The sequence below is a fragment of the Cynoglossus semilaevis genome, chromosome 6 (genome assembly GCF_000523025.1).
Source record: "Cynoglossus semilaevis isolate Cse_v1.0 chromosome 6, Cse_v1.0, whole genome shotgun sequence".
NCBI classification, from domain to species: Eukaryota; Metazoa; Chordata; class Actinopteri; order Pleuronectiformes; family Cynoglossidae; genus Cynoglossus; species Cynoglossus semilaevis.
Window position 1 is genome coordinate 7,240,506 of NC_024312.1, and position 21,298 is coordinate 7,261,803.

General features: G+C 41.4%; 1 protein-coding gene across 1 annotated transcript; it reads left to right on the top strand.

Annotated features, from left to right (window-relative positions):
* Positions 1–52: 52 nt before the first annotated feature.
* On the top strand, positions 53–19,812 carry peak1 (pseudopodium-enriched atypical kinase 1). Its single transcript, XM_008311687.3, has 4 exons — positions 53–5,086; positions 10,144–10,373; positions 14,282–15,060; positions 16,353–19,812. Exons 1-4 carry the CDS (start codon positions 1,719–1,721, stop codon positions 17,712–17,714), a joined length of 5,739 nt encoding a protein of 1,912 aa, XP_008309909.1. The 5' UTR covers positions 53–1,718; the 3' UTR covers positions 17,715–19,812.
* Positions 19,813–21,298: the final 1,486 nt, after the last annotated feature.

Sequence of the window (21,298 nt, forward strand, 5' to 3'; positions counted from 1 at the left end):
TTGATTCAGAAGTTCCTGCTCCATTGTGTTTGACTCTGGGTGAGTGGTTGTCATGGTAACACCCTTCCACACAGGATTTGACACCTTGACCTTGTTAGCCCCGTTGAAAACTGTTTATCGTTCCATATTTATTCTAAAATTCACAGTTTTGTGTCAATGATAAAAAAACAGTGTCATCAAACAATATATTCAGTTTGGCTGCAAAAATGTTGACTTTGCCCCATAACTATCTACCCATAATGAGGCCATCTTTTAAATAAATGACACCATCTGGGATCATACTGGCTGCCTATAAGTCATGCCTTCATTTTGTTATTTGCTTGGCAAGCACAATGAACATTTTACTGAATTTATAGAAAATATGACTCACTCAACTTACAACGCGGTAATGAAGAACACATTTACAGCACCATCATCTGGAATCTTGCCTTTAATTATTTTAAGCAGTGAACACAGGGAAAAGAGAGAGTGTCCACGTGTAGATAAACTATAAAGGATGAATGCGACTTTTACAACAGTTGGAATAAAGGTGAAGGATATGGTATCCTGTGATTACAAACTGTGACGTGGGAGGGTGAGAGAACAGGATGCATCTGACGAGTATGCAGTGGCGTCGATAACGTGTTTGTGCGCAGGTTCAAATGTCATTCTTTGTTATTGTGCAAAGTCTATTTGAAGTGTATTGTTTGTTCATTTTTTCTGATTGCTTTTTGACCTTATCAGTATAAACAAAAAAAAACAAACATGCAATATTTGAAAATTTGATAATATTTGAAAAAACCCATGCTTTTCTGTACATTATATAAAAAAAAACCTGTACATTCTTCGGCACATTCTCTTTCTGAAAGTAGAGATAGGTTGCCACCTAGTGGGCAAAAAGCTGTCCTGCCTTTTTTGGGGGAGTGGTGGTTGGTGGTTAGGGGAGCGGACTTAGGTCCACTAGCTGCAAAATTACCACTGAGGTGCTCTGAGCATGGCACCGTCCCCTCACACTGCCCTCCAGGGGCTTAAGCTGCCGCCTGCTCCCTTTAGTGATAAGTTAAATGCAGAGGTCACATTTTGTTGTGTGGTTCACTTTCCTTCCTTTCCTTTCCCTTCCTTAAACCTTTTTCTTACATACCTCTTAAAGAGGACTGTCTGACTGCCTGCGTAATGTTGTTGTTACACATTTTAGAAATTACAGATGCATCAATCAAGATTAGAAGTAAATCCTCATCTATTTTTTAAATGTATTGTTATTATTTTAAGGTAACCCACATTTTGTAAAAAGCAAAGTTAAAGTCATGGCATTGCAGTTATTAATTAAGAATAAGGTGTTTGGGTTTCTGTGTAGGTTTCTTTCAGCTCATAAATGTAGAATACAACAAAATGAAAACATTATTGTCCTGAAAGTAAAAAAAAAAAGAGTAATGTTTATGTAGAAACATAAACATGTTTATGTACTTGTCTTATGTCATACATACATTTTTGTGAATAAAACATATGTATTTCATTATGTATGACATTAATGAACACATCATTGTTACAGTTCTTTTTCACAAATCCATTTAAATAATGCTGTTTTCTTTTTGACCTTCCAGGTCCAGTATACTCCACAATAGAGACTGAAGCATCCATCCCTCACCGCGGTGTCACTACAGTTGGTCCTGTAGCACTAAGCTTCATGGCGGGGTTCGCTGTCCATTGACGCAACACGCTGCCTTACTGCACCAGCAGCCATGTCCGCCTGCAGCACATTCACTGAGCACGTATGGAAACCTGGCGAGTGCAAGAACTGTTTCAAACCTAAAAGTCTGCACTGTGTGGCTCAGAGTGGTGGAGGGAAGCCTCCCTCTGACCAGAGGCTTCCCACAGTCCAGCAGCACAATCCACTCTCTCCTGGAGCTAGAACCAACTCAAACCTTACTAATAACTCCCAAAGGGCTAGCTGTGGGACAGGCCGCTCGGGAAACTTCCGACCACCAGTGGCTAAGAAGCCCACTATTGCTGTTAAACCTACTATGATGCTGCCCTGTTCCTCTGCAGGGCTGGACTCTGATGGGAACCTGCAACAACCACCAAGTGTAATAGAGCAGGGAAAAGAATCTGCCTTCATAGTCTGGAATCGCAATGGACTGAACCACAAAAGGCCAATTGGACTTAGCAACAACAATGAGGGAGAGGATGCCAACAAGGACATTAAGGGCTATGCACAACTTAGTCCAAGGACACCTACTGGAAATAATAATAATAGTGGTCTGACAGATGTTCTCAAGGAGATTGCAGGATTAGGACCTGGCCCGAGTCCCCCACTTCTGTCAGGTTCAAAAGATGTCTTTTGGGGAAGAATATGTAGCTCATACCAGCGGTCCTTAGAAAGAGGTCTTCCAGCTTCAAGCTGTTTGGCTGTTGGAAGTAGCAGTAGTGGAGGTGGAGGCAGTGCTCAGAAGCGAGTTTCTCTCAGTGACAGCACTGAGGTTATCAGCACAGAAGGAGGTCGTTTCTGCTATCCGGAATTTTCCAGTGATGGTGAAGATTACGAAGAGGATGATGAAGAGGACGACACTGATAGGGATGATGAAGATGATGAACATGAAAGCTGGGATGAAAGTGACGAAGAGTTACTCGCAATGGAGATACGTATGCGTGGCCAACCACGATTCGCAAATTTCCGCGCAGCCACTTTGTCTCCAGTGCCTTTTGCTGCTGGAAAAAAATGGAATACGGTACCACTTCGAAATCGCTCTTTACAGCGGATATGTGCAGTGGACTATGACGATAGTTACGATGAGATCTTAAATGGATACCCTTCCATGGACCCCAATGCCTGTTTACTTCCTTATGGCTCTCAAAGCATACAGGGCAGTGGTTTTCTGTCAAATTCTGAGCAGACAACATCTGCAGAATCATCGTCGTCACAACCAGATGATTCTCAAACCATTTCTAGTAGTGGGAGCAGTGCTTTTCAGCAGGCCATACATTCTCCCACCTCACCTAAAGCACCTGCCTTGAGCACTCCTCCGAGGAAGGAGCCGGTCCATAGAGCACTGAGTCCACTCAGGGTTACTGAAACGCACAAGGCTGTCCTGGCCATTAGATTAGAAGATCAGGAAAATAGAGATGGAAAGCCAATGCCACAGGCCCTTCCTGGTCAACCAGTGACCATCAGTTTTAGCCCCACAGAAGAGCAGGCAAAGCCATACCGTGTTGTAAATCTGGAAAAATCACTTATCTGTAAGCCCTACACTGTAGTGGACGTGTCGGCCTCCATGGCTAACAAAGATGAACAAAATCCAGACTCTGCCCAAAATTCAAAAAACTTGTCCATGCCCTCCAGCCCCACCTCCTTCTGTAGCACTCCTTTAGGTCCGCCCCTGTGCCCAGCATCCCTCGTTTCCCCATCAACACCTGTGATGCCAACATCTCCAAACTCACTAACCTCTCCTGTGGGGCAAACATCTCCTACTTCTGTTTCAGTGTCATGTAACAGCCGAAAGAAATCGGGAAATATACGATATCAAGAAGTGTGGACATCAAGCACCAGCCCTCGTCAGAAAATACCTAGAGTAGATTGTGGAGTTGGGAGTGCTTCTGGTCCCTCTTCATCCACAAAACTTTGTAGTCACAAGTCAGCTCCGACTTCCCCCATTGCTGGGCTGTCATCCTCTCGAACTGTGCCTGTGAAATCACCAAACCTGTCAGAGATCAAATTCAACAGTTTCAACAATGCAGGCATGCCACCTTTTCCCATTATAATTCGGGATGAGCCGACCTACGCCCGCAGCTCCAAAAATGCAGTAAAAGTACCAATTGTCATCAATCCAAGTGCATATGACAACCTTGCTGTGTACAAGAGCTTTTTGGGACTAAATGGGGAATTACCCCAGCCAAAAGGTAGAGGTAATAGGGTAACCAGTCATACATATGAAGAGATTGGATCCTCTGAAAGTTTTCAGTCTACCTCCACAGATAAAACTTTTTCTGGGAGAAACACGTCAGAGAGAACTTCTTTTGAAGAGACAAAATCTCCGCTTGAAGCAGGATCAAAAACCCATTTACAGACTAAAACCACTACAGAAACCAGCACTGTGAAAAGTTTGGTGAAGAGCTCCAAAGTTAGGGCTCTTTCTCCTACTACATCTACAAGTACCCCTGCCAATCTTGCCATTAATGCAACTTCACCTAAACCAAGCCCCGCAGCACATGCTGTTACACGCTCTTGCAAGACTATCGGTGATGCCTCCCACTCTAAAGATCAAGATGCAGATTTGGTTTTGACTTCAGGGGCAGCTGTAGGTCATAAAGAAGAGGCCAGTGCTGTACTTTCACAGATCGTGGCCTCCATCCAGCCTCCTAAGTCTCCTCCAGAGTCGCCCTCAGCACACGACAAAAACACTAGTTCTGAAGAACTGTATGCTCTTCCACCTGATGCTGTGAAGGAGACCCTGAGCAGACCTAGGTCCCTTTTTTCAACCACTGATGGTTGTCTTTCCATGCCCAAGAAGGACTCCCATTCTAAAGTTTTAGCTAAATCTCAGAGTGCCTCTGCTGCTGTGCCACTCTCCAGTCCACGCTCTGAACCTAGTGCCCCTTTCCCACCTCCAAGGTCTACATCTTCCCCACACCATACTTCAAACATCCTCCAAAGACATTTTAGTAACTGGGCCAGAAGTTCAGCCTTCAGTTCTCCTTCAAGAACCAATGATGGTGAAAGAAGTCCAGGTGGAGACGGAAGACATACCATAACAGAAAATGCCAAACCAAAACGTTGGATTTCCTTTAAGCGCCTCTTTCGCAGAGGGAAGGATGAGGATGAACAGAGAGAGAAAGCAGAGAAAGAAAAGGAGAAGGGGAAGTTGGTTGGTCTGGATGGAACTGTTATTCACATCCTTCCACCACCACCAGTCCAACAACATCAATGGTTCTCTGAGGCCAAACCAGAGGATCCCACCCAAAAGCCAACCATCATATTCACCTACAAACCAGAGGGTGGGACATCTGGTGATGAGGAGGGAGAACTCTGTGTAGAAGCATCTAGAGACACTTCACAAAAGACACAGGATGAAGCACAAACTACTGGAGATTGCCACAACAGTAAAGAACTCAGGTATCTGTCAATATTCAATATTTCCAGAAGCAAAGCTTGAAAATCTAGTACAATTTAAATATTTTTAGTTAGTATTTGGCTACAGACAGATTTACTTCCTTGTCTTTCTAAAGTTGGTTTCTTGTCATGCCCACATCACTGTCTGTTTGTCAAATTAGTGATCATGATGCAGTGTCTGTGTCATACAGACACTCAGGTGAGTTCTCCTCAGAGCACTCATGGACCCAACTTGAAACTGACATTGCTTAACCTTTTGTACCTTTGCATTTAAAGTAGCAGAGATTCTTTTCTTATGAAGCCGATTCCCCTGTTATAAATTCTGGACATCGTCGTCTTCTCTTTGTTTGGCTGCACACAATTAATCAGTTTGTATTTAATTGATCTTTTTTTAAAATTATAATTATGCTGCATTTGGCTTTTTTGGCCATTATCAGTATGTCCTAATGTTTTTTTATAATATTAAAAACATTCAGCATTTCATTAGATGTTAAATAGATTTCAACCTAGGAATTTAAAAGGTGACATTACTAATGAAGCATTAGGATCAACATCAACGTTAGTATTTTTTTTATTTCTTACCAGTTTATGCTGTAGAAAACCCAAAGGATTATATTTAACAATGTGGTTAATTCATGTTGTTAAAATATAATCCTTTGTAACTGCAGCATCACCCCACCTACGCTCCACCCTACCACACCAGGTGCAGAAACAATGAATCACTTTGTTTACCTGGTACTTTCCAATGGTTATCACAGTTTTTCCCTCTATCAAACATTAGTTATTGTGAGTCGCATCATAAAGTTGCAAAAAAAAATTACTGGTCATTTTAGGTCATTACTCCTGGTTTTAATGTTTGCGTGCCTTTTAATGAAAGCCCATATCTTAATTAACTCTGTTTAAATAGATAAGAGATCAATCAAAAGGTATAAATGACTTTCCAAAATCAGTTATTTTGTTCCTGTTCTCCTTTTTTGCTGCGCAGCCCAAAGATCTATGAACCCTTTAATATTTAACGTCTCCATCTTGTCAAGAGCGTGGCCCAATACTGTCTCTGTTCTCAACACTCATCGCTTTCAGTCCTCCAGAAGTTTTATTTCATGTCTTTTGTTCGGAGCCACTGTACTGTGGATAACTTCTGGTGGTGCTTGTTGTTTATGTTATTATCCCCGCTTTTGCTTAGCTTTATTTTCACATAGACTAAGTGGAAACATACATTTTTTATATATTTTTGTGTGCCTTTTCCTTCAACCTAAAATGAGCTCTGCAATAACATCAGACGTGTTTATGTTTATGTAAGAGCCTGGTTCAAAAAGAGTTTATCGCCCTCAAACTGCGGCACATTTTGGCAGTCGAATCGTCTTCTGAATGTTTTAGAGCCTTTGTTGTGAATTTAGCTACTACAGTATGTGACCTGTTTGTAGCTGCCTGCCAGGACTAGCAAGAGCGCTTCCTCTGTGGCTCATTTAGCATAAAAAAGGAGCAGTGTGCTATCATTACTGTGCAACACTAGAGCTGAAGGTTGAAAAGTTCTGTTAGGCAACAAGAGGCTTCTTCAGTTCTGAACTGAACTGTGACCATGACCTGGATGACTGAGAATCTTCATAGACTAGAGCTGAAATATTCATAAAAGTGTTGCATGGAAATAATTAAATATGTAATATGTATGTGAATGAAAATATAAATCAGAAGTTCTAGTCCCAGGTGGATCATAGAGTGAGGATTTTCTAGATTCATTATTGCATTTAAAGTTGTGTACACCTACAGTAATAGAATATAGCAAATACCACTTACCAATAGTACTCCAGTCTTATGTTATGTTGCTCTAAATTATAGACCTCACGGTCAGGCCCACCTTGTTTTCAACATTTTCTACAGTTTAAACATGTCAAGTACTGACCAGTTTTCTTCCTTGTTTTGTTAAAAAAAATGGGCCACAGTCTTTTCAGGTGTATAGATTATTGCAGTTGTTTTTTGTTGACTCCATAGCTGAACATTCCTGAAGCCTTGTGTGGCGTGGGAAAGGTGTGACATAAGTTACAGAAAGAATGTGTTTGGAATGTGAATTCAGTAAATCCTCACTCCTCTCAGCACTTTGGCAGCTGTGTTAGCGTCAACAGAAACCTACCAAGTAGACAGTGTTAACCTGAAAAGATCTGAAATGATGTATTGATATATTGGTATTGAAATACAGATCTGACACTTATGACATATTTTCATGCTGCTTGATTGTTTATTTTTTCACACAGTGAAAGTTTGTTCTGCACAGCTTGTTACACCTCAGTCATGCATTCATAAACGTTCTATTTGCTCCACACTGGTTACAGGTGACAAACTGGTAGCACAGGTCACTCTGCAGTCTTTCTCCTATAATTGGCAGAAGAGGGGTTAAGTGCAGACTGTTTTATTGGTTCATGGTAGGTGTGGTCTCTTGTGCTGGTGAACACACACTCACACACACACACCTTAGACAGGTAGGGACATTCAAAGAAGGAGAACGCAGACCAGGGGAATACAAATTGAGAAAAAGTTGATTTCTTGCTTTGGAGCTTACCAGGATACATTTTCAGTATTTGTCTAGAATGTGAAATATTTTTTTCCTTATTCCTAGATGGGAAGCTGTGTGAGTAAGTACAGTGGGTAAGCATCAAATGCAGTCTTTATTTGATCTTTTCTTCCTTCTCTAACGACTTGTGACCTAACGACATCATGTTTCAGTGACTAGTCAGTGACTAGTCATCATGTCTCAGTGAATAGGCCACTGAAATATGTGTTTTTTGGGGTCGTGGCCACTCAGTGAAATGCACTGTTTAAGCTCCATGCTGTTTAAACATGTCGGGTCCTGACACTGAAACATGTTGAAGGTATTTTTCAGTGGAGGGACTTTTATGGTGTGCATCCCCTGGATGTTGTTTTACTGCCAGAAACATCCTATGTAATTTGGTGCTCCTTTAAAACAGAGCATGTGCAAAGATAATGATAACGATGAATTAATTCATGTGAACAGAGAAGTGATCACAGAAGAGCACAAGAGGAAGTTGACTACAAAGGTCAAAGCACTTCCAGATTTTTTTTTTTTAACACGTGTTGTATCTCAGTAGACCTTTCACAGTTTAAATAATGGAGTTGTTTTCCATCTGGCTCCCAAAACAGCAACAGGCCTTTAGAGCAACTGTCTGCTGCTGGCAATGCTAACAAAATAAACTACGACAACTTAGAGGCTATTGATCGACTCTTTAAAAGAGAAGCAGAAGGCCGAGGAGCCACAAAGCCCAGATCATAAACAAGTCAGATCCGATGCTTTCCTCAGACACAGGGCCTCAGGGTGGAGACGGATACATGAGCAATGGGTGTTTTTCTTCACTGCTCACACTCCTGTCACACGTCACTGTCAAAATATTCCAATCACACATGAACATCTTGAACACGTTTGGTGTGATACGTTATACAGCACTCGACACCAACAGGAAAATCAAACTTGTATTATGTTAATTAAACAGTTCCTCCATTTTTTGTCTCATTTACTTTTTTCCGTTGAGCCAACTTTCAGGAACAGATTAGTCACGCATTTAAAGTTATTACAAACAATGTTCAACCAAATGCTCAGACTCTGTTGTACTACTAGGAGTGGCATCTTTCTAAACTTTGTTTGTTCTTCAGCTACAAGCACTATTTCTGTGATAAATCCTTAGTCATATTAACACCCTGTGTTGTTAACAGTGCAGAGGAAATAACATGTTATTCTGATTGAGAAAAAATGAAAACAACAGCCGACTTTATCCACCCATGGTCATAAACAAGCCCTTTGAACTTTTTGTGACCTATTTTCGTTTTTGTGTCAACCTTAAAACTTGTTATTCATTAAAAACGTAACAGAAAAAGTAGTGAAATAATCAGCAGTAAACTCATGTCTCTGAGATGAAGAACTGTGTTGGTGCATTTGACCGTAAATAGATGAACGTGATCTGTTATGTTTGAATCTCTTGTGTTTATTTCAGCATCTTGATGCACATTATTCACTTTGTTATACACTGTACACGTCAACATTGCAGTTCAACCTAGCTATTCATTGCAGGGTTAATCATGACATCCTTTTACTTTGGATTGTGGAATGTAAATGTTGAAGTATCGTACAAGTTATCTAAAATTTCATTGTATAGTAGCTTAGGACAAGCAAGTTGGAAGCAATAGCTGTGAATGTGCCTCAACAATTTAAGATATCAAAACTATCTGTAAAAAGTCAGAATTGTTGATGAAGTGTTTAATGATATAGTCAAGTCATGAGGTTTAATGTGTTTTGTATCATCTTTTTGCCTAAAAAGTCTAAAATGTGCATGAAGAATTTCATGACAGACTTTGTATAAATTGTTACCAAGTGTAACGTTATGTGTGGCACATTATGTCACCAATTTGAATCCCCACTCTGGGCTCTCTTTTAACAGTTCCCTGAATTTGAAATACTGGGAACAGAGGCAGTGGATTTAGTCTGGGTTTTTGAGTTGATTTTCTGCAGAAACCACTGCTCTCCGGTGTGCCTGTTCTGTTACTTCCTAATTGCATATCCTTGTCTTGTTGGATTTTGTTTTGCAGACAGTGTTGTACATGCAAGTAGAAATAGGAAAGTACAAACAATGTCCAGGACCCTATGGGTTTTTAGATTGTCTATAGATTGCCTGGAATCCAACATTTCAATATTTACAGCTTTAGTTACCGATAAGAAAAAAAAAGTATTGTGTAATAACGATCACATCCAGTCTGTCACCCCACTCATAACTTTGTCACGACTCTTTTTTGGATCCTTGAAAAAAATGAATCTCACCCTCTTACACACCTCTAATTATATGCACCGGCAGCACAGAGGGACAGAGGGAAGCAATTTTAACACATTGTTATAAACTTCTCTGCCTTCCAGTCAAGAGTCACGCAGGTGTATTAAAGCATACCCAAGGCCCCATGTTATAATCCAAAACACTGTAATCAAATCCTAAAATAAGCAGAATAATAATCCTATTTGTATCTCTCTCTCTCTCTCTCTCTCTCTCTCTCTTTGTCGTATGCAGCCAGGTACCAGTCAGTGCCAGAGAGCGAGAACTGCTCAGCGCGAACTGTCAAAATGCCAAAGTGAATCTGGGTCTGGTGCTGGGGGAGGATGAAGAGGGACATGCCAACACGGTCGCCCCACCGGCTTCAGCCAGTGATGGCAGTGGCAGCCTGGGGGAGCCAGAGGATGATGGGAACCGATCCCACTCTCCTGCCTCTAGCCAGAACAGTGCCACCTACAGTAACCTTGGTAAGAGGACTGACATGTGCATAATGTCAGAGGATCCTAATATGGAACTCTGATGTTTTAGTAAATGTTGATAAGACATAGGTTCATGTTTAATTATTCACAACCTAAATATACACTAACAGCAGCGACTCCTTGTCAGCAGTCCTTGCCTCATCCTGTTAAGTGTTACTGCAGGGTACATTGCACCCACTCCTGTTCTGAGTGTGTCACAGAGAGTGTGTCTCAGTCTGGAGAAAACAGTAAAGTTAATATATAAAAAAGTAGTAAGTGGAACCAAAAGTGGTGACGAATGAAAACTTTGTAAGGAGAGCTAAGAAGTAAAACAATAGAAACAGTTTTCAAATCATCAGTGAAGACTTCATTGGTCCAATTGGTAAGTAACATTGGTGGTCAGCACCAATCAAAAAGAAGCTTCTTTATGCCTGTGAGATTTCTCTAGAAACAAATCATAATGATGTCATTCATTGGATAAAAAGTTAACTTAGTAAAGAAAATAGGAAAATAAGATCATACACAATGAACAGCAATAAAATTAAAATAAATGTTAAAATTATGTAAATATTTATTTATAGGTTAATCCATCCATTTCCATGCCATAGTTAACTGTGTCAAAATGGATGACTAAACACGTAGTTGCGAAAACTAGGAAACTTGACTTGGGAATATTTATTAGGCTGCAGATGATTTTATTTTTTTTCTCCTCTTCATTCTGCAAAAAGAATATAGTTACTCCGCAGTTATACTGGAAGTTTACGTGAAACCTGTCAATGAGTGGCTGCACTTCACCTCACTCCAACTGTAACTGTGGCTGTTTTTACTGTAGTCAGCATCAGCACACCTCCGCATATGACAAGTGACAAATTATTCCCTGCTAAAACAGCTGCTGCTCAAAAACCTCCACACATCCTGTCATCCAGAGCCTAACACTTGATATCAAATTATTTATTCCAGCTCCCTATTTTGGTGAGGAATGTAAGAGACTCAGACATCAGGATATAATCATCACATTTTCTTTGTGTTTACTCTGCATTTGTCTGTGTCTTGTTGGTTTTTAAAAACCGGTATGTGCATATTTAGGTATTATTACAGCTAGAGAAGCTTATATAAAATGGTCATTTCAGAGTGTGAATTATTTTATCTTAATCACTATATAAACATAATTACTATTTTGGTTTTGTAGCTCGACCAAGTGAGTGTAAATGGAAAAGCTTTTAGAAAGAGCTTTTAGTTTGGAAAACTAATTGTAATGTTTCTAAATGTACCTTGGATTAGGACAATGTTTCCCAAATTCCAATTTCCTAGTTTCACATTTTACCTACTAATTGTTGAACAAAGCAATGATATATTCACAGGAATTGAAGAAAGACATCCAGTATATACAGTCTTATTCAACAGCTCTGAGTCATGGACAAAAAGTCCAGTGCATTTTAGGTGTTTTAGTTCTAACACCTTACTGCTATGTTTATTTGAACTTTGTTTTGGTGGTTAAACCGGGGGTAGCCTCTGCTTCTGAAGAAGGTAGCTGCCTGTTCCGAACTTAAAGTAAGGGAAAAGATTTCACTGTGATCAAAGCAATTTTTGAGTGAAAAGAAATAAAAGCACCAAGTGATGTGGAGTGGGGGGTGTGGGCGGGGGGGTACCGCAGAGGAGCAGATGCACGATTGAAGTTGGCCTGTCTGATGTTTTTAAAAAGTCTGTCTTCTTGAAGAGGTGTGTGTGTGTGTGTGTGCACTATACTAATTAGACCAGGCCCTGTCTCGTTTCTTATCGGTGTGTGTTTTTGTGAAGATCTGTGGATGGATGTGTTTTGGGTTTGCTAAAAACTCCCTGGATGATGAATGATGAGCTGCCGGCACTCTAATTTTACTTTGGCTGCTAATAAGCAGCGAGCAGATCTGACTGTGTGTTTTTATATCTTTGAAACATTATGAACTGAGATGTATCTGTTCAGAAGGTTCTGCATCATCCCTGTGTCTCACGCCAATTATGAGATTTACATCATCTTGACCTGTCAGAAATGTAGGATTGATCTGCCTCCTCTCTCACTCCCCCTCTCACTCTCTCTGTCTCTCTCTCTCTCTCTCCATCTTTCACCCTCACTCTCCCACACACCCACAACCTCACTATCTCTACACAATTTGCACATGCTTGTTTATTAATCAGTGGCAGCAGGAGGAGGCAGAGCGTTCACTGCCTCTCTCGCTGTTGAGTCTCCCGTTCTGCCTCCTGTTGGCAGCAGTGGCTCAGTACCAGTTCTTGGAGATGGAAGCAAAGACCTTTTTCACTCTGCCTGCCTGTGCAGGTGTTGCATCACTTGTATCTTGAAACTTTCGAGCATTAGGGGGGATTGAGGTAGGCTTGTTTTTCATCCTTCCTTTCATCCATCTATATTAGCTTCATACTGCGTCGTCAATTTTCTCCTTCGTAGTTTATTTTGTCTGTCACCTTCTTTTCATCTAATCATCCACTTCATCCTTCAGCATTACATGATTGTTCGACAGTAATTCTACCTTATATGTAAATGTGAAAAACTGTGAGTTTAAGTATGTGGAGTATCCAATTATTTGTTCATATTTATAACCTTAAGATATTTACTGCCTGTCACTCTGCATCAATACTTTCTTCTAATATCTCTATTATGGTTGATGTAATGGTTTCATTCATTCATTTACACACTATTTCTGCACAGAACTCTGACATCAACTACATTTATTTTGGGGCAAGAACTGTGTTCATGTTCATACCAAAGTATGTGTTTGAATTAGCTGTTTAGCTAAGGTAGTCAAAGACTAACACAGATACCGTACAGGAACATGATTTTTGATCTTGGGTTTGGTTACCTTTCATCTGTGTCTAAAGTGCAGCCTGGGGCCCATCGTAGGTTTTGTGCAGCCTGACCTGGGATGTGTATTATTTATGAACTGCCAGGACAGTCGACCAAAACTAATAAATCGTACAAACCTACGTTTTATTTCCTCCTTTGGGACACTCTGCTGCCCTTACCTGGCAGCCTGATTCACTGATGCTTTTATTCTCCTAGTGAAGTTTGTTGTCCAACGATGGTAAAGTGACATCTCTTCTTCTTCCAGTTATTATCTTACTAAAAATAAATGAAGTGTTCTAGACTGATTGCTAATGCAGTTACTGTCATTGTTGGATTGATGGTTTGAGTCTGAGCTCTAATGGGGCTGTGGTGTGTTGAACAAGTACCAAAACCTCCCTCGCTACTAAAGCACAGTTTGTTTTCACCCACGGGTCCGGTTTCACAAATGGACTTAATGTGGAGGACGAGGTGTGTGTTTGTTTGTGTGTGTGTTTGTGTGTATACTGAATGTACAATGACAGCCGAAGTAGCTTCTTCTAATGCTTCATACTAGGCTGAGGTGACTTTGGAGGAATACCTGACTGTCAGATCAAAAGTTCGGGTCAGTGTTGTAAGTGACCTGGTGTAGCCGCTCCAAATCCCAGCTGTTTTTATTTCCATAATGCAAAGTGGATGAGCCCTCCTGCTCTTGTCAAACACTTGTCTCCGACACAGTTGTCTCTTCAATCCAACATTCAGGAGTCCATTCAACCTCTTCACCTTCCCTCTCATCACTGTCACAGAAAAGAAATGTCACTTCAGGTCATTTTCCCTCTCGCCTCTCTGAGCCTCACTGCAGAACAAAATTGAAGATGGCTGCGTGAAATCACTCATTCAGCTGCTCTGTTGGAGGAACGGCATGTGTCCAACAGTTCTGCTGTCCAGCCTGACTCCTTAGAACCGGCACACATTTGTTATTGTGATACATGCCATTCATATTTCCTAAGGAAAATGAAAGCTTTTATATACGTTATTATTTTTTTTCCAAATGCTCTGTGTTCATCTGAGTATTTTATAAAAATTTTTCTTTTATTCTCTTTTCCAGGTCAATCCAGAGCCAACATGATCCCACTGAAACAGCCACGTAACATGAAAGCTTCCAACGACACCCTGGCTTCTCTGGACCTGGACACTCTCCCTGACCTGCCACCCCCACCACCACTACCTAAAAAGGGCGTGCCTCGTCCTGCCACTGAAGCCACACCGGGAGGTAAAGAAACCGTGCAGGCAGCTGTGAGACCTCGAGCTGAGGCTAAACCTGGTGGCACCAACCTCAGCGTTGCCAACCCTTTGTATGACTTGGACACCACGTGGGAGACAGCAAGTCAGAGCTCCTCCTTAAGTGCGGAGCCTCACCGAGCCCTGAACCATGAGAGCGGAGACTCACTTGAGGTACCAGCAGCTCCTGCTTCTGCTAGCAAGAGCCAACCCAATAACGGCACATTTGCTGGGCCTAGTGCCACCACCGGCAGAGAAAGACGAGCCTACCCAAGTACTGAGTCTTTGGCCGGAAGAGGTCACACCACAGGGCGTGCAACTGGGGGAGGAGACCCAAAACCCCAGAGGTCTGCTCTATACAGGTCCCTGGAGAGCTGGGATGAGGTGGTGGGGAGGATCCGGAGTCTCCACATGGACACATTACGGAAGCTGGCGTCAAAGTGTGAAGACCGTTTCATGGCCGGCCAAAAAGGTCACATAAGATTTGGTACAGAGAGCTGGTCCCACTTCAGGCTGACCACAGGGAAACCCTGCTGCGAGGCTGGGGACGCTGTTTACTACACTGCATCTTATGCCAAGGACCCGCTGGTCAACTATGCCATTAAGGTGAGATGATGTTCTGTGTTGAACACAGATGGGTCCATATCTAAAATGTTCTGGTTTTGGTAAACCAGAACCTTCTTCTGTTTTTTAAAGGATCAAAGTAATAACACAGCAAACCTATGGGCTGTTATGCTTAATAAAAATATAAATACAAATGCTATGCAACATGACCCTGATTCTGAGGTGTAGGTTACTGAAAATGACTTCATTTTAAACTGCTAGACTTTTTTATTTTTAGTCATTAAACTAGGTAACAGCATCATTCATCAGTAATTACAGCAGGTTGTCATTCCCTGGTCCAGTCCAGTCTTGTACTATGAGTCAAGTTTTGGTTTCTTTTACGTGTTTTGAAAAGTTCATCTGTTAATCTAGTAGGAAACTATCACCATTTTAAATCACTTATTTTACTTTATGGTTAAAATTGGGTTGTACATGTATGTACATAGTAGTATCTCAAGTTACTGCAGTTTGTGTGAAACATTCAAGCATTTGTTAAGGATTTTATTTTTTTGGAGTAACATCTGCTCGTCCTTTCCCAACTTCAGCAGGGGAATGTGTGTGTTTTGCTTCAAACTCAAACTATCTGCCTTTCAGGCACGGTCTGCAGCCTAACCTGTGTGTGCTTGCTCTAATTGTGTGTGGGTAGCAGTTCTGTCAGCACGTGTGTGTGTGTGTCTGTGTGTGTCTGTGTGTGGTTGAATCTTTTGCATAAGACTGAGCCAGAGAGTCAGGGGTGGGGGCTGGGGCCAGAGTTTGGCAGCAGAGTTCTGAAAGTCTGAAACTAAATACATAGCAGAAAAGGAGGAAGGCTGCATTATTCACAGAGAAGGAAACTCTCTGTTCTCCATAACACTTCAAAGCTTTGCTTTCATATTAAATGCCTGAGAGAAAATCTTATTTTTATGACGCTCATCCATAAATAAGCGACCAGGGGCAGAAAAATAGAAACAGATTCCAACTTTCCAATTAAACTTTGCTTAACTTTTTAGTCGGATCTGACCCAGTTGTGCTCTTGTCTTTCTTAGTTCAGTAACTTCAGCTAATCCTCCTGAAAATACCGTTTTACGAGCTGCAGTAGGTTTGATACAAATAGGGTTTTTTTTAATCAATTTCTTTATTTATGAATATATTTTCTTATTTTCTTTGCTTGTTTTTTTACCCGATGAACAAAGTTTCAAGTGCATCAGCACGTTCCAGATTTTTTTCTCATTGTAGGAAATTGTAGCAGCTTTTCAGGTCAAAGGTCAAAAAGACAAAAAAAATAATGTTCTTTTTCTTCTTTCTTTACTTTACAGATTTGTCGGAGCAAAGTGAAGGAGACGCAGCAGCAGTTTTTCCACAGTCTCGCAGTCAGACAGAGTCTGGCTGTGCACTTCAACATCCAGCAGGACTGTGGACATTTCCTGGCTGATGTGCCTTCACGCCTGCTGCCCTGGGAAGAGGAGGAGGAGGATCAGGAGGAAGTAGAGGGTGATGAGGAGGGAGATGTCACCAAGTTGAAGGAGAAAGATAAAGAACCAGAGACTGAAGCCAAGAAGAATGCTCCAAATACCAAACTGGATGAAACAGCAGCAGCAGCAGGTCACGTCAACAATCGCCTGAGGAGCCGGGTGGTGGTCATCACGCGAGAGGTTCCCTTCCAGACTGTGGCAGACTTTGTCAGAGAAGGTGTGGTCAGACACACTCAGAACCCAGAGCTGTACGAGCGTCAGGTCTGCGTCCTGCTGCTGCAGCTGTGCTCCGGCCTGGAGCACATGAAACCGTATCACGTCACCCACTGCGACCTGCGACTGGAAAACCTGCTGCTGGTCCACTGCCAACCTGGTAACACCTGGAATCTGGACTTACTCGAGCCCAACAACAACAGCAACAGCAGCGGCTCTAGTGCGGCCTCTGCTGGTGCCCCTGCTGCCACTGCTTCTTCTTCAAATACCACGTGCCCCGCTCGCCTCATCATCAGTAATTTCTCTCAGGCCAAACAGAAGAGCGCTCTGATAGCGTCGGACCCTGGTACTCTGCGGGACCAGTCGCGTCTGGCACCTGAAATCATCACGGCGACTCAATATCGCAAATGTGATGAGTTTCAGACTGGGATTCTCATCTATGAGATGCTGCACCGGCCCAACCCTTTTGAGGAGACGCCAGAGCTGAAGGAGAGGGAGTACACATGGGCCGATCTGCCTCCACTGCCCGTCAGATCACTTTATTCACAGGGTCTCCAGCAGCTGGCCAGGTTACTGCTCACCGTCAACCCCTCTGAGAGGATCAGGATGTCTGAGGCACGGGCCTGCCTCCAGTGCCTCCTCTGGGGCCCTCGTGAGGACCTGTTCCAGGCTCTGGGCTGCAGCAGCTCTGGCCCCATGTCGGGGGCCACGGCCAGCCAGCGCGAGGCCACGCTCCAAAACTGGCTGGACCTGAAGCGGACACTGATGATGATCAAGTTTGCAGAGCGATCGCTGGATGCAGCGTGCGGCGTGAGCCTGGAGGACTGGCTCTGTTGCCAGTACCTGGCCTTCGCCAGCACGGACACCCTGAGCCGAGTGGTCCACATCCTGCAGCAGCCGCAGCCCTTCCCTCGCACAGTGCACAGCCAGAGTCAAGGCCAAACCACACATGTGGCCCACACCTTGCTCCTGACTCAATCACAGCCACTCTGAGCTTCTTTGCCCCTCTGTTACCATAGCAACGGATCCAACTTTCTCCCATGCGGTTACTTGGAGCCAGTCATCAGATTTAGTGTTTGAGCCCGTTCTGAAATTAACAGGCCGATTGTGCGATAGCTGTGTTTTCTTCACGAGCAAGTCGAGTGTGTATTTGTATCAAACAGCTGCAGGCGTGAAGGTCAGGGTTTTATCACTGCGCTCAGAAAGTCTGTTCTGTCAAAAATGTCAAATTCAGTGTGGGACAAACTAAAACCTAAAGTTAGTGAACTCGGTGAACATTTCTTTCCAACATTAGTGAATTTTTAGATCTTTTTTATACAAATTTGCAAGGCAGCAGCTGACGGTGATTTATTTGAGATGAATTACACGTAGTCTTCTGCGTAAACGATCTCCTAAAGATACAGGACAGTGAGCTGAGAAATTTAATGAAGATAAAGTCAGACCTCATTGACCCGGTCTTCACAGCGTGTTGTATTTTAAGCTACATTTCACTCTTGGAAAAGAAGGGTTTTAAAATGAGTGCAGGGTGAAATGGAATTTTAAGAGAGGATTATTGAAATGAAGTGAAGTGAAAATTGAAAGGTCAAACCAACCGGGGAAAAGTTCTCTTCAATTAGAAAGGGAAAATATAAAATATTTATTGTATTAAAACTATTTCTTTTGGTTTTTGATTCAAACTCTTAGAATTTTTTTATATATATGCATTATTGATTAACTCATCTGACAATTCAATATAAAATATCATGGTTTATTATAATCACACACTATCCAGAAAAAAAAAGAATATAGCTTTTAAAAACATTTTTTTTGTTTTGTTTTTTTAAAGACTTTTTAATGTTTTATTAAACAACTTAAAAGGCTGTGACGTCATGCACATTCAGCAGTAGTTTCCACTCTCTCTTTTGTACACGTAAGTGAACCTGTTGGTTAAGAAATCTCCCAAAATGTAACAACTTTTTAAGTAAAGACTGAAACACAGCCAGCTTTGATTTGCAGCTACAGCCGTTCAGAGGGTGAACTGTTTGAATCCAGACACACACTATTATGACTGTTGCCTGGGTTTCACGTTGGAATTTGTGCAGTTATTCATGTCCTCATCTTCATTCACCCACTCTTCCTCCTCCTCCTCTTCCTCCTCTCGTTGTGTGGCACATAAAGTGATTCATTTCAGTAACACAATCGGTTTCTGTGTAAAGATCTTCCTGTATCAAATGATATTTCGGGACTGAAAAAAACAAAACAAAAAAAGACTTCCTTATTGTGGCATGTGGTTTTTGTCACGTCGTGTACGAACGGTTTTGCGTTACAGATATTTGCACATTCAGTCTGAGCGGTGGCTCGCTTTGGTGCAGACTGAAGAAATGACGGTGATGAGACGGTGATGCCTGAGAGACTGAGAGACGTTCCTGTGAATCTGAGGAGCTGGATGTAATGTTGGTCTTGAAGTGTGAGGATTGTAAAGACTAAAACAGACTCTCGTTCTTTTTTTCTTTTTTTTTAAACAAACAAACACATCTTCCAGTGGAACCACTTATTCTCACATTTACACTTCCTGACTTCTTCTCCTGACGCTTCCTGCTTTTTTTACCTGAATAAATAAACAAACTCTGAGCTATTTAGCAATAACGTTAACGCTGGAGTCAGTGAAGGCAACACATTCATCCACTTCATCCACTTCATGCAAAAAAAATGGAAGAGAAAAACACTCGGAGTGTTTTGTGCACATGGGTTTCGTTGTGGTTTTATTTGGAAAAAGTATTGAGGCCAGAAGCGTTCCGTTTGTTTCCACGTGCTTCCAGGTGGACGACACTGAGTTTAGTCTTCTGCTTGAATTTAAAGGTTTATATTTTAAACAGTGAATGAACGATGTGAGGCCCCACAGTCTGTGGGTTTAAATTTGAGACAAAGCAGGTGTGATTTTGTTGCTGCATTCAAGGTGTAAAGGAGTGTGTGTGGACGGCACTGGTGGCTGTCTTTATATTTACAGATTTGTGTCTTTAGATGTATGCATATATATTTAGATGTTATCTATATTTGGATGCATATGGATATATGTCTGAATATATGTATATAAAAACCTTTGATCTGCTTTAATCCACTGCCTGTTTTGTCTGTTGAGTACAGAGAACTGGTATTACTGTCTGCAGAGTCTGATTATTATGTATTAGTTTTCAATAATAAAAAACCCAAACGTATCTCTCTTTACTCACATTAACCCACACAACAGTGAACTGTATTTTACCTCCTTGTACAAAGAAGAAAATCCAGCAGATGAACTACTTTAAAACAATGATGAAAGGAGCCTTTTCGACCCAGCATCAAAACACTGCTTCTGCATTTCCTCTCTCTTTGCTCTTTGTTTTTCTGTTTATTTTATTAACAGGCACTGAACAGAGAATCAGCAGCAGCAGCGGTTTTGCTTTCTGTTAAAAAATGTGTTCACTCCTGGCCTGCTTCTCATTTATTGTTGATCGAGTTAACCAACGGTAACAGAACAATAAATATGTTTTTATATTAAAAAGAAACTCCTCCTGCCCTTGTGTTATTGATGATGAGCTCTGCCTGATGCACTTGCAATTTTAGATTCAATATTGCTTTTGTGTAAAACCAATTTAATGGATTTAAAAAAAAATAGATATCTGTATTGTTAATTTTTAGTAATTTTCAAATAACTTAAATGACATCTACACTAACATTTTGGACACGAAAGGCCATGTCTGTAATTTAAAAGTTATTTTAAAACAAAATTCTACAGATTAAAATGAGTTCATATGAGGAGAAATACAACCATTTTTGTGTAGGCTTTGCTACCTGTGATTCAACGCCAGAGGGAGACATTCCGTTATTTGTATTATTTAAACAGAAATCTCCTGTTGTTGCAAAAAAAAGCCATGTTTGATTCTCTGTCTCTGTCCAAACACAGGCACGTGTCACAGCTGCAGCTGAAGACAAACACTGAACCAAACATTACAGTCTCGGTGCTGATGGAAATATATTGAAGCTAACCGCGTGCTGAAATCGACATCCATCCATCTGCTACCACTGTGATGCTCCAGTAAGTGTATTACTTGTATTTTGATGCTTAAACTGCTTAATCTATAATCTCTGTGAATGAGGTTAACAAAGGTCAGAGCACCGGCAGCCAAACCACCTTTGACTTCACTGTTAAAAATGTCATTGGTTGATCTGTAAAGCTGAGATGTTTGATACTGTAGCCAGCTCAAGGTCACCGATTTTCCAATTTAAATTTGAATTCCTGTCCTGTTGTAGCATCCTCCCGTTAATCGTTGAACGGTCGTGGAGGTGTGTGTTTGAGATGCAGTAAATGTTTGTCATGGATGATGGATGGAACACTAAATGCGAGGAAATTAGATGAAAGCCTGAGACGATTACAACCTGCTAGAAAGTGAAGTAATTATGGGCTTAAGTTTTGAAGTAGTTTATCTCATGTAATGTCAAATATTATTAAAAATATAATATTTCACAGTATGATCATGGGTCTCAGGGACAGACATTAGTAAAAGATCGATCCGTCTGTCTGACTGACTGACTATATACATTTCAATAACCATAATTAT

Bases quoted from the DNA above. Each gene is read 5' to 3' on its own strand.
- peak1 (XM_008311687.3), top strand. From the start codon at position 1,719: ATGTCCGCCTGCAGCACATTCACTGAGCACGTATGGAAACCTGGCGAG. The intron at 10,374-14,281 runs GTAAGAGGACTG...TCTCTTTTCCAG, and splicing joins TGCCACCTACAGTAACCTTG to GTCAATCCAGAGCCAACATG. The intron at 15,061-16,352 runs GTGAGATGATGT...TTTACTTTACAG, and splicing joins TGGTCAACTATGCCATTAAG to ATTTGTCGGAGCAAAGTGAA.